Source organism: Aedes aegypti, chromosome 2, assembly GCF_002204515.2.
Source record: "Aedes aegypti strain LVP_AGWG chromosome 2, AaegL5.0 Primary Assembly, whole genome shotgun sequence".
Classification (NCBI taxonomy): domain Eukaryota; kingdom Metazoa; phylum Arthropoda; class Insecta; order Diptera; family Culicidae; genus Aedes; species Aedes aegypti.
This window is the reverse complement of record NC_035108.1, coordinates 194448952-194461115: the sequence shown is the minus strand read 5'-3', so window position 1 is coordinate 194461115 and position 12164 is coordinate 194448952. Positions and strand designations below refer to the sequence as shown.

The 12164-nt window shown below is 38.2% G+C and overlaps 2 protein-coding genes and 1 long non-coding RNA gene across 3 annotated transcripts; 1 reads left to right on the top strand and 2 right to left on the bottom strand.

Annotated features, from left to right (window-relative positions):
• Window positions 1-673: 673 nt before the first annotated feature.
• Window positions 674-3092, bottom strand: LOC5573003. Its single transcript, XM_001654280.2, has 2 exons — window positions 2772-3092; window positions 674-1748 (listed from the first exon to the last, which is right to left on the bottom strand). The coding sequence occupies exons 1-2, from the start codon at window positions 2886-2888 to the stop codon at window positions 834-836; spliced, it is 1032 nt and encodes a 343-aa protein (XP_001654330.2). The 5' UTR covers window positions 2889-3092; the 3' UTR covers window positions 674-833.
• A 5720-nt stretch (window positions 3093-8812) lies between these two features.
• On the top strand, window positions 8813-10224 carry LOC110676283. The gene is made up of 2 exons (XM_021843567.1): window positions 8813-8965; window positions 9028-10224. Exons 1-2 carry the CDS (start codon window positions 8946-8948, stop codon window positions 9959-9961), a joined length of 954 nt encoding a protein of 317 aa, XP_021699259.1. The 5' UTR covers window positions 8813-8945; the 3' UTR covers window positions 9962-10224.
• LOC110676284 lies at window positions 9271-11663 on the bottom strand. The gene is made up of 2 exons (XR_002500235.1): window positions 11394-11663; window positions 9271-11331 (listed from the first exon to the last, which is right to left on the bottom strand). It is a non-coding gene; the product is annotated as an uncharacterized LOC110676284 (long non-coding RNA).
• Window positions 11664-12164: the final 501 nt, after the last annotated feature.

Here is a 12164-nt window from a genome sequence, read left to right as displayed (position 1 = left end):
CGATTTTTTGGGACATGCCAAGTTATCTTTATTTATTTCCAATGGCAATCATATTAATTTGCATAAACCATCAAGATCTGACGTTCAACATTATAAATAAATAGTTTTGCACTATTTAGAGTGTACCAGATGCGACCAATCGGACTTAATGCCCTTAAGAACCGGCTCTAGATTTGTTAGATACTAAACCGTTTCAAATCTCTAAAAGTATAGATCGAACATAATAGTTCACTAAAATGCATTCCCATAAGCTTGACACAGATGTTAAGATACAAATTGTGCATTTTATCATAAATTTGAGGCATTCCTTGATATAGTGGCCACATTATAACCGATTCTGAAAACTATTTGTGACTTGAAATTTGTCTAGGTACCTCCAGGGGCACAGAGGCACACCTGAGAGGCACCCGACCTGACCCTGTGATCCACCGCAATAACTCCGGCCACAGGAACATTCCCGAAATCCTTTGACCACTTTTAGAAACTAGATATATGTACGAGTATACTGACAAAAAATAATTGAAATCCGTTCAGTATGCGGTGAGAGTTTTAGTAATTTTTCTGTCACTCAGGCCTATAAGGATTAATAAAATTCGTTTGTTAACAAAGTATTAAAAGTTTCTGACCTGTATGGATGTGAAATTGAATAACTGTAAAGACATAAAACGAAAAATTCGAAGAGTTATTGGAAAAGTTTTCTTAAAGCTTTTATTCGAAATGATCTAAATACTAATAGAAAATATAAAAAAATGAATCGAAACTCAATGCGACAGTCGATTTTAATGAGTCCTAACCAAAACCAATGAATACATACATACAGTAGCTCCGTTGACTCATTTCATCCTGAAGGTAGGAATTTTGGACCGCGTTTGTAGTTTCTTTGCAACGGGAGCCTCCGCACTGGAGGACATCATCATCCCAGCGGAACTCCCCAGTTTCATCTGGCCAATCAGTGCCGTCTTGCGGAGCACATCGTGTCCCGTGATGCTTCCAGAGAGTGGTTGCACATTCGTAACGCACCCCAGTGGCGTACGAGGACCACCGGCGATCTTGCGTGCGCTCAATTCCGACTTGTTTCGCTTAGGGGTAGTGGTAACGGCCAGTACCGGTGTAGTGATGTCCTCGTCCTGATGGATGATCGTCGATGGCTTGGTCGCCGTAGTTTTTTCCTCGTTTGCTTTGTATGTGATCTCCTGCTGTTCTTGCTGGACATGTGGCTGTTCTACATTCGTTTCTTCCTTTGTTTCGCTCTCGATCTCCTCTTTGTCTTCAATGGGATTCGGTTCTACCTCTTCTTGGAAAACGATCGGTGTCCTCTGGATGTCAACCGAAGGAGAACGTGGGTCTTTTATGCTACCTGCGTCGTACAGCTTCTGGATAATGCTATCGATGTCAGCCTTCAATTCCGTGTTCAAACTAGTATTGCTGAAAATGCTTCCACTGCCATCGGCGGGACCGACACTAAGCACTTCCGAAATGTCCGTTGCGGTGCAATCCTTGAACGAAAGCTCGCCATCGCAGTCAATTTCTTCGTATTCGATGGAACTGCCGCGCAAACTGATGTTGGAAGCACCCGATTCGTCCAATACCAAAGGAGTTCTCAGGAACATGCCAGGGGAGCGAGGATCCAAGACGGATTGTAGCTTTTCCGTTGGGAGCCGGTCGGGAGTTTGTACATTGTCCAGCAGTTCCGTAAGGTCTGCCGTTAGATCTCGCACTTTGGTAATGATGGGTTTGTCAGATGCAAGCTAAAATAACAAATTAATAAATTTATGTAATTGTAATTTATTTATCATACGTGGGCCTATTAGTTTACTTTTACACAAGGTCAAGGAAAGAAAAACGTGATCAAAATTACATTGGAGAACAAATCGAATAACAATCAATATGCGTAATGAACTAATGAAACTAATGTATGTATGTATGTTTATTTATTTGTGACGATAACCTATTAGTTTTAAACTTTTTACAAGGTCAAGGAAGCTGATTTTGAAATTTATATGTAGGATGTGCAAATAAATACAATTTTAATATAGTGCTGATCTAATTTGGTCAGCCTCTAATTTTGTATAAGCTAGAATCACTGGTTTTGGCTATAGAGCTTAGTGACATTTGAACACACGTAGACTAGCATACGCTCGTCATACACAGTTTGTTTTTGTTTTCCTCAAAGAAACTTGCACACGCTTTCCAGACTCATCAAAATGCATATGGAAATATTACCCAATTTGAAAGATTTACACCCGGATTCTGGGTGTTTTTCGAGACAGAGTGCATATTGTTTTCCTCTAAGGTTCACAACTACTTCTACACTAGGGCACCCATACCATTGGGCGTGATAACCACTATAGTGGTTATCTCGAAAAACACCCAGAATCCGGGTGTAAATCTTTCAAATTGGGTAATATTTCCATATGCATTTTGATGAGTCTGGAAAGCGTGTGCAAGTTTCTTTGAGGAAAACAAAAACAAACTGTGTATGACGAGCGTATGCTAGTCTACGTGTGTTCAAATGTCACTAAGCTCTATACCTACAATGATTTTCAAGCCTGCGGTAGAACTTGGCGGCTACCGCAAAACGGAAAGTTTTCAAAAGAACCGTAATAAACATTTACATGAATCGCATTATTATTATACGTTATACGTCCACAGCCAAAACTTTTGATTAAAGTAGACTTTCTAGAGACTTATATTAAAAATGTGACCTATTCTCTAAAAAGAGATGTGCCAACAGTCATGAATATCCTGAATATCCGATGGGGCGCTCTTACCTCCGGCCCAATTGGGCTACGGTTGATGTTAACGGTTGGCGATCGCGGATCATCGAAATTGTTCAGCTGTTCGATTGTTTTGCTGTCGGGTGCAATCTTGCTGTGGAAAATTCCCATATTTTTCTCGGCTTGAAATGGATCACAAACTGTACGAATCAACGTTCTATCCACCGAACAACTTCACTTGAGAGCCAACAATGCCCACGATTTGATTTTAATTTATATATTTTAGCAGATTTTCGCGAAACAAGAGGAACTTGCTTTACCTAGCGGAAGCAAACAAAAACTGCAACGGATTTTTCTGGCGGCGGCGAGTTCGAACTCGAAGTTCGAACGCAGAAGATGACACAAAATAAAAAGAAAAAAAGAGCATGGGTTCGTCGATGGCACGGAGTCGAAATGTTGTCGTTTGATCATGCGCACTCTGAAAATATACTACTCAGCGCTGACGATCAAGCGTGTACAAGAATAAGGGCGTGAGTACACCCCCTTGTAACGCTTTTTGTATGAATATTATTCTGTTTTTATATGGGCCGTAACATCGTTTGGACACCCACCCACCCCCTCCAGCGTTATGAAATTTGTGAATGGGCCCTATCGATAAACATAGGAACCCCTTATGAAAATTCGTCACAAGAAATCCAGCTTTTTAAAAGTGCTAATGGCTGCCGCAAATAGGCTCCCTTTCTGGTAGGGATCAGTCGATTTGACGTTTGGCTTGGGTCGTTTTATATTGAACGGACCCAAGCCAAACGTCATATCGACAGATCCCTACCAGAAAGCGAGCCTGTTTCAGGCAGCCATTAGCGGACGTGAAAACCTGGATTCAACAATTCTCGCGTAACTTTTCAAAACGTCCTAAGTAACAAATGTAAACAAATCGAGATTATCATTGCAAATCATTTGCGTTGCACCACTTAGCAGCACACTAGAACCCTCATTCTGATATATTAACAACAAATTAATCTATTAAAAGCTTAACAAAATGACCAATATTCAAAACTGCATCGCTTTTAATCAATTGTTACATTGGACCTTTGATCAGAGAACCAACCACATGCCCGGATAAAAACGTATCATTCAGTGAATGGAATAAACCATTAATGTACAATATAACGTATTGGATACAATACAGCGTATTGTAATTGAATGTCGAAGCAATATTATTCTTGTTTGGATAAACAATTCAAAAACAATATAATATATTGTAACAGAACATTGTATTGTTTTTAATTGGTTTTATACCTTACAATTTTGGTCAAATTCCTATTTTCGAGTAAAACAACTGTTGCTTTTTTCTATGTAGCTTTGCTGAAAGAAATAAACAAAACAAGTTCAGAAAGCAAGAAATGTTGGGTGAAAAATATTCAAAAAGTAAAATTAAGTAGTTTTTTAGAAGTCACTTGACATTAGCTGTAACGACGAATGCAATCATGATACAGTTCGTTGAATTGTTTTTGTATTGTACAACAATACACGAATTGCTAATCAAGACAATACATGAACAATATATCGTATTGTATTTTCAAAATGTTTGTATGAGAAAATATCTATATTTGTATTGTTACGATACTTAACCACCCATACATTATATTGCCAAAATCTCATATACAATACAGTGAACTGTTCAAAACAATATATTGTACTGTAATTGTATTGTCATTGTACAATATACTGTATTGTATTTCCAATATATTGAATGGTACTGTTGCAATACGCTATATTGTTTTTGTATTGTATTTTTTATCCGGGTGTCCTATGTAACATTTATGAATAAACACGATTCTAATGTTACATTGGACATTCCTGAATAAAGCTTTGGAATGGAGTTTAAAAGGTAGAATGATTTGTAGAAGCGTGTCTGAGACACTACTTAGATGTATAGAATGCCATAATAACTGCTTCTCAATCATTTCAGCCGATATTTTCAGAGTCGCACTGCCTCGCAAAATTGAAAACGCTCAAGTGACAAAAAGAGAATGAGTTACACAAAACTGTATTTTGGTCTTTTTGCCAAACCATGTTTTACCGTTTCGCTGGATTGGATCAGCTGCAACTTCTCTTTTCATATTATTGGCGCATTGCGTGCATATAGGGGAATGATATTGAGCACAAGATTGAGCATCATGATGTCATTGTATCAATCTGATTCAGATGCATGGTCAATCAAGCTTATAAATATGCTTCCCGGCAGCAACACGAGCAACGTACATGCGCGACTTGCTCACACATATTTGCAGAGCGATCAATCACCGAAGAGAGGAGAAGCTGTATGTATTTGTTAGGCGTGGGCTCCTTTCTCGAGTTCCTACAACAAGATGGACGGCGTCGTCATCGTCATCATTCCCCACCGCAATTACTTGTTTCAACCGACGGCTGGTGCTGATTGCAACACAACCGTCATCACCACCACGTCATGCAGTGGGAAACTCACACATGCTCATCACAGACAAACAGACGTCACACTCTTACCGTTGTCCATCGACCACCTTTTTAACGGTCGATTCAAATATATTGTAGGTGGTCAGTCCACCACCGGCAGCGCTCGCATAGTTTTTGTTCGTGTTTGACGTTTACACACTACCGCCATCTGTTGATCTACCGGCCAAATACATCAATTTTAGCATTGGGCGTACATGCTCTCTCGACTATGATTTTGATTGCTATTTGTTATAAGTGTTACGTCTGTTTGCCTGTGTGCTCATGTTGGCGAAACCGTCATAAAAACGGGGGGAAAATTGAGGGAGAATCAGTGAGAGAGCAAAATGTCCTACATACAGCTCAACGTTTCCCCTCCTTCTGTTGTTACATAGGACACATAGACGGAGGGGAAGAAATGACGTCGTGGGATTGAATGAATCAAAACAAAGCACAGCTGGTGTCTCCGATTAGCACACCGCAACAAAATGTCGATATTTTCAGAGTCGCTCTGCCTCGCAATATTGAATACGCTCAAATAACAAAAAGAGAACGAGGTACACAAAACTGTATTTTGGTATTTTTGCCAAATCATGTTTTAAGCTATCAGTACACACTTTGCCAAATGTGCAAATATTTGCCAAATTTTGACAAATTTATTTGTCATATGTGTACTGACCAAATATATTTGCACAAACATTGATGTGCAAATATTTGTCTAACTTTGTAATAGCCAATACTTGAAGATATGAGGAAATATATATTGCAAAAGTATGCCAAAACAAGTTTAATTTGGTCAACTTTGCAACTCTGTTCAGTTCTCGAGTGGCAAACATGGACAAATAAGAGTCAAATGTTTGTCCACCGTGTACTGACTTTTGGCAAACAATAGGCAAACGGCAAACGTTAGGCAAACGTCTGAAACGTCAAATAGCCAAATATTTGCACACTTGACAAAGTGTGTACTGATAGCTTTAGGCTTACGCTGGATTGGATCAGCATTCGCTCAGCTGCCAGTTCTCTTTTCATGTTATCAGCGTATTGAGTGCATGTAGGGAAATGATATTCAGCATCATGATCTTATTGTATCAATCCGATTCAGATCCATGGTCGATGAAGCATATACATATGCTTCACGGCAGCAACACGAGCAACGTGCATGCGCGACTTGCGCACATATATTTGCAGAGCAATCATTCATCGAAGAGCAGAGAAGCTGTATGTATTTGTTTGGCATTGGTTTCCTACAACACAATCGACGGCGCCGTCATCGTCATCATTTCCCACCGCTATTTCTTGTTTGCGCCGACGGCTGGTGCCGAATGCAACACAATCGTCACCACCCGTCATGCAGTGGGTAACTCACACACGTACAAGTGTGGGCGAAACCAGCATTGAAACGGGGGGAATATTGAGGTAGAAACAGCGAGAAATCAAAAAGTCCCAAATACAGCTCAACGCCCGGATAAAAAATACAATACAAAAACAATATAGCGTATTGCAACAGTACCATTCAATATATTGGAAATACAATACAGTATATTGTACAATGACAATACAATTACAGTACAATATATTGTTTTGAACAGTTCACTGTATTGTATATGAGATTTTGGCAATATAATGTATGGGTGGTTAAGTATCGTGACAATACAAATATAGATATTTTCTCATACAAACATTTTGAAAATACAATACGATATATTGTTCATGTATTGTCTTGATTAGCAATTCGTGTATTGTTGTACAATACAAAAACAATTCAACGAACTGTATCATGATTGCATTCGTCGTTACAGCTAATGTCAAGTGACTTCTAAAAAACTACTTAATTTTACTTTTTGAATATTTTTCACCCAACATTTCTTGCTTTCTGAACTTGTTTTGTTTATTTCTTTCAGCAAAGCTACATAGAAAAAAGCAACAGTTGTTTTACTCGAAAATAGGAATTTGACCAAAATTGTAAGGTATAAAACCAATTAAAAACAATACAATGTTCTGTTACAATATATTATATTGTTTTTGAATTGTTTATCCAAACAAGAATAATATTGCTTCGACATTCAATTACAATACGCTGTATTGTATCCAATACGTTATATTGTACATTAATGGTTTATTCCATTCACTGAATGATACGTTTTTATCCGGGCGTTCCCCTCCTTCTATTGTTACATAGGACACATAGACGGAGGGGAAAAAGTGAATGAATCAAATTGTTGATGTTCGTGAGAGACTTTAACCCGAAGGTCATTCGTCCCTTCTTCAAATAAATCAAAACAAAGCACAGCTGGTGCCTGCGATTATCACACCGCAACAAAATGAGCAGTTCAACTTGAATGTTGAAGCAGTTCAACGCACGTGGATATAAAACATGCTTGTTATGTGCTCAAATCAAAATGTCCGATGTTACTATAACTGAAACAAAATGACCGAAATGAATGTCCAATGTAACAATTGTTGAAACAGAATGACCTATGTGATTTATCCTATGTACATATTTTTTTTATCAAAACGTCCTATCTGACGTTTTCATAGATTTCAGTGTAATTTCCAAATAAATTGACAAAATTTCATTTCATACGTTGAACTCTATTACACTGCTTCCCTCTACAAGCAACACAGTGGGGAAAAATTGTTTCATTTTGATACAGTTTCAAAATATGTTTTCACAACCTTCAAGCTCGATTTACTCGAAATGTGTGGATTGTTAGATAGGCCGTTTTGAAAAGTTACGCGAGAATTCCTCAACTGTTTGTGGTACAGTGAATCTAGCAAAAAATGGATAGTATTCCAATCATTTGGCAGATTGTCATCGACAAATTTTGTTCGAAACAATCGGCGTTTTTTTATGGTTACATAACTTAACCGCCTATTCCCCACATTGTTATTTTCCCAATTACCATTCACCAAACTGTAAAAATCGTTTATGGTACAGTGCGTATATTGTTATTTTGGATGTGATATGGAACTGTTCAGTAATTGTCGCAAATAGTTGCGGATAGTTTCGGAAACAGTTACTATATTGTTCCAGTTTATGCGGGCATTCGAAGAGCAATATTTAAAACTAATATAATATAATTTTGAAACTAATTCATTACTTTCAAAAATTTTATGATAATCGAACATCATGAGTACTTCCACCAAGACAACTTCATGCGTACTCTATGTGTCATAACACACCATGGTTTTATTCACACTGACGGTGTTTTGTTGTCTTTAGTGATCCTCTATAGAGAGATAAGCGGAAATAAAATGGAATGATTTGGCAACAGACCAGCAGTGCTGATTTTTTCTCGGCGTCGAGAATAATACTGTAACACGTACATGACTTCCTCATTGCTATAAAGTGTATTTTGTTTCGTTATAGATCTTTGAGCTACATATCAAAACTAATAAACAGCCGAAAAAATCAAAAACTAAAAATCGCATTGACAAAAATTCAAAAAAGTAAAACTTTTCATTTTTTTGCTTCATACAAAATTGCTTTTACTGAAATAATTTCAAGCGGATTACATTACTCCTCAAGAAAAGTTCAAAACAAACATAACGCATGTTCGTTTGGCTCACACTTTGACAGCTCTCGCTGCTCGATTGGCTCACACTTTGACAGAAATGTCAGCTTTTGCGAATCTCTCTTATAAAGGATTTCTAGTTGTCTTTTTTTATCCGATTTTCATTTCAAACTGTAAATAAACAACCCAAACTTGTGTAAATTCAGCTGCCGGAGTATTAACTGATTCGTAAAAATACTAAATGGAGTGCAATAAGGATGCGTAAGTAATGTGGAACTTGAGATTTATCATCGAGATGAAAATTTCCATCGTCCCATACGCAGGTACGAGGAGGAGGAGTATTTGGAAGAGCCGGGAGACATGGATTCTGATCATCACGATAATGAAAGGTTTCCTCAACAACAAACACCCTCTCCACAGCCTTTGTGTTCTCAGGACCCGTTACCGATTCCAGATGATTTGAGTGAAGTGAACCATTTTCTCCCCGTCGATGGTTCCGACGATGACGACCATTCATGTTTTAATTGCTCGATAGTTTCCGATGGCGCTGCGGAGAACTATTTGTACTTTTTCAAAGCAACAATGTTCCGTCGGCTTTATCGAGGTCAGATGCGCCCAAGAGAAGTGGGAACTAAGAATGTTTTTGGAGATTCTGTTGAGGACGTAATTAAATGCATTTGGAAGTTGTCTGTAGCGCATGTATCGAGACAAATCAATTTTGATGATGATGGACCAAAGTGGGCTGAAAAGCAAGTCCCGGACCAAGAAGATATTGAGAAGTTCGTCACTATGCAAGATCAAATGAAAAGGAAGGCCTACACTATTTCTGGAGTCACTCCTCGACAGCTCACTTCATGGAGAGGCAAGCAAATCAAAATGTTCATTCATGCATATTCGGTAAATGTTGAAACCAACCCTCAACACCAAATGGTCCTCAAACAGTTAATTGCACCCAACAATCCAGATCGTTCGGGAGCTCATTCGACCCGGGATGATGCAGCTCTAGCAAAAGAGTTGAAGAACAACCATCCTGAACTGGAAGGCCATCACAGTTCCTGGTTGTTATGGGCCAACACAATTCATTCGTCAGCGGCGCATAAACAAGAGGAAATGAAAAATGCTCCGTCGCCTCCGTCCTTTGACACTTGCGAAGTATTTCAGGTGGACTGGCGTCTCGGAAGCAGCCCGACTACAATCTGTTCATCGGGGGGCATCAGTGGCTCATGCTGTAAATGGAGGATAGATGAAAGATGTTGAGGAAGTTTTTCAAGGCATTTCTTCGGCGGTTTCCATTCTTTCGAATGTTGCTCGTAAATTGGAAGGAATGATTGCGAAAGGAAAAGCAGCTGAAGAAATTATTATTGCTGTCCAATCTGCAGTTCGCCCTGAGGAGACAGAGGTAAGTAAAGTCCTGGCTGACAGTGTAACTGACTGTCCAGATGTTGATCACATTTAACAAAAGTGAACAAAACGATGTAATTTAAATGAAATAAAATATCCGATTATATTTTCATCTCAAATCCGATTTTATTCATTATTTTAAAGAAAAAAAAGAACAGCAAATATTGTGATAAAGTCAATCAGGAATTACACTTAAGCCTAAATCGCTTGGATTTTGTTGCAGTCCCTTCTCAGGATAAAAATGTCCTCCAGGGAAGTAACCACAATGAGCAAAAAGTTTTTGGCAGGAATATTATTTGAAAAAGCTCATTGCATCGCAGACATCACCCATTATTGGAGTGTTTTCTTGGTGTCTTCTTTGCAAATGTTTTTTGACAAAACCAAAAACGATCTCAATAGGATTAAAAAAGGGACAGTACGCCGGAAGGAATATGGGAATAATGCCGATCGATCGCAAATACCGAATGATATTTGCATCGCAATGAATTTTTGCGCCATCTAGTATCCAAACCGAATAGCATCCTGGGTACTGACGAACTTTTGGATTTCGTAGTGCAAACTCTCGACAACATTCAAAAAAATTAACGCGATTGAATGTTCCATCAGTCCAAAAGCTGTCTAGAATGCCTTCAACTCCAAGAAAGCACAAGAATGATAAACGTGGGCGGCGACAAAACTCACCGCTGTAGATCACTTTTTGCCCCACAACACCATACCCCTTCCGGCGTAACATGTCCCGATTGTCAAAACTGACTTCATCCAGGAAAACTAAGTTGTAGATATCCCAGGGAGTTGCTAGAAGTTCTCGCATAAATCTCACAATCTCTTCTTCCCTAATTTGCGTCGCTCTCTTTTCAATAGTCTTCCATGAAAGTCCGGCTTCATGTAAAATGGAGCAAATCGATGAAACGCTGATATTGATTTTAAATTGCTTCTGGAATCTCTCTTTAGCTTCATCCAAAAATAATAATGGATGCTTTTGGTATAACTGAACCAACCATATTCTCATTTCCACTCGAAACTTTTTGTAAACTTGAGCACGTTTTTTCCGCTGGTTTACACCCTCTTTCTCTAACTTACGGAACCAAGAATATATGGTAGATTGGCTTTTACCGTAGATTTTCGCAAGATCCTTTTTGGATATACCCAAATAATAGTGTCCATACAACGCATGATACACGGTATTTGTATTCGCTTGGAGCTTCTGGACTGCATGGAGTTCTCATCTAGAAGGATACGGTCTTTGGATTATCTCTCAATTCAAAGTACAGAATTAATTATTAATTACCTTGACTTTAATTCCACACGATGTTGTAAATCAATCGATGTTTTGTGAATGTTTTTGTTGTTCAGTTATTGACTTTTTTGATAAAAACCAAATAGCGATCGCAACTCAGCCTTCGAGTTGCGAACTTATTTGCATATCTAAAAAATAGTACTCATTAGTGAGTTAAAACATTTTAAATTGTGAGTGCAAATAAATAGTTATATTACAAAATGAAATGTTATTATTTGCACGTCAAATCTTGTTTTTTACCTATATACGTATATGATTCAATTAATTCAATTAAAGGAACAACTTTTTCATCGAAATCAGTGCAAAGTATATATAATCTGTTCATTGCGTAACATTTTGTTTTTAGTTCGCTATACGCCATTTAGTGTGCAACTGTTGTTTACTCTTGATTCGGATTGATATTTCAGTGACTTGTTTTTAGCCCATCTTCCAGAGAAGTTTGCTTTGGTTGAAAAATTGAAGTTTGTGGAATACGAAACGAATAATGAATCGGTAGGAAAATATACTAAATAGTGTTAAGATTTTTTGTCACATACATTAATAAATGCATCATTACATTACAGATCATTTGGTAGCGAAGAGTTCCTTGAAGAAGAGCGGCTGGAGGATGATCCCCTGGAAGGCACTTCTGAAAGAAATCAACTATACACCTCAGAAATTTTGCCTGATGTGAACCAAACCCTGAATGATTCAGTTGATTATGGTCAGAAGAACTTCGTGGGAGAAAGAGCTTTGAATGATGCCGACAAGCCCTCGGATGCT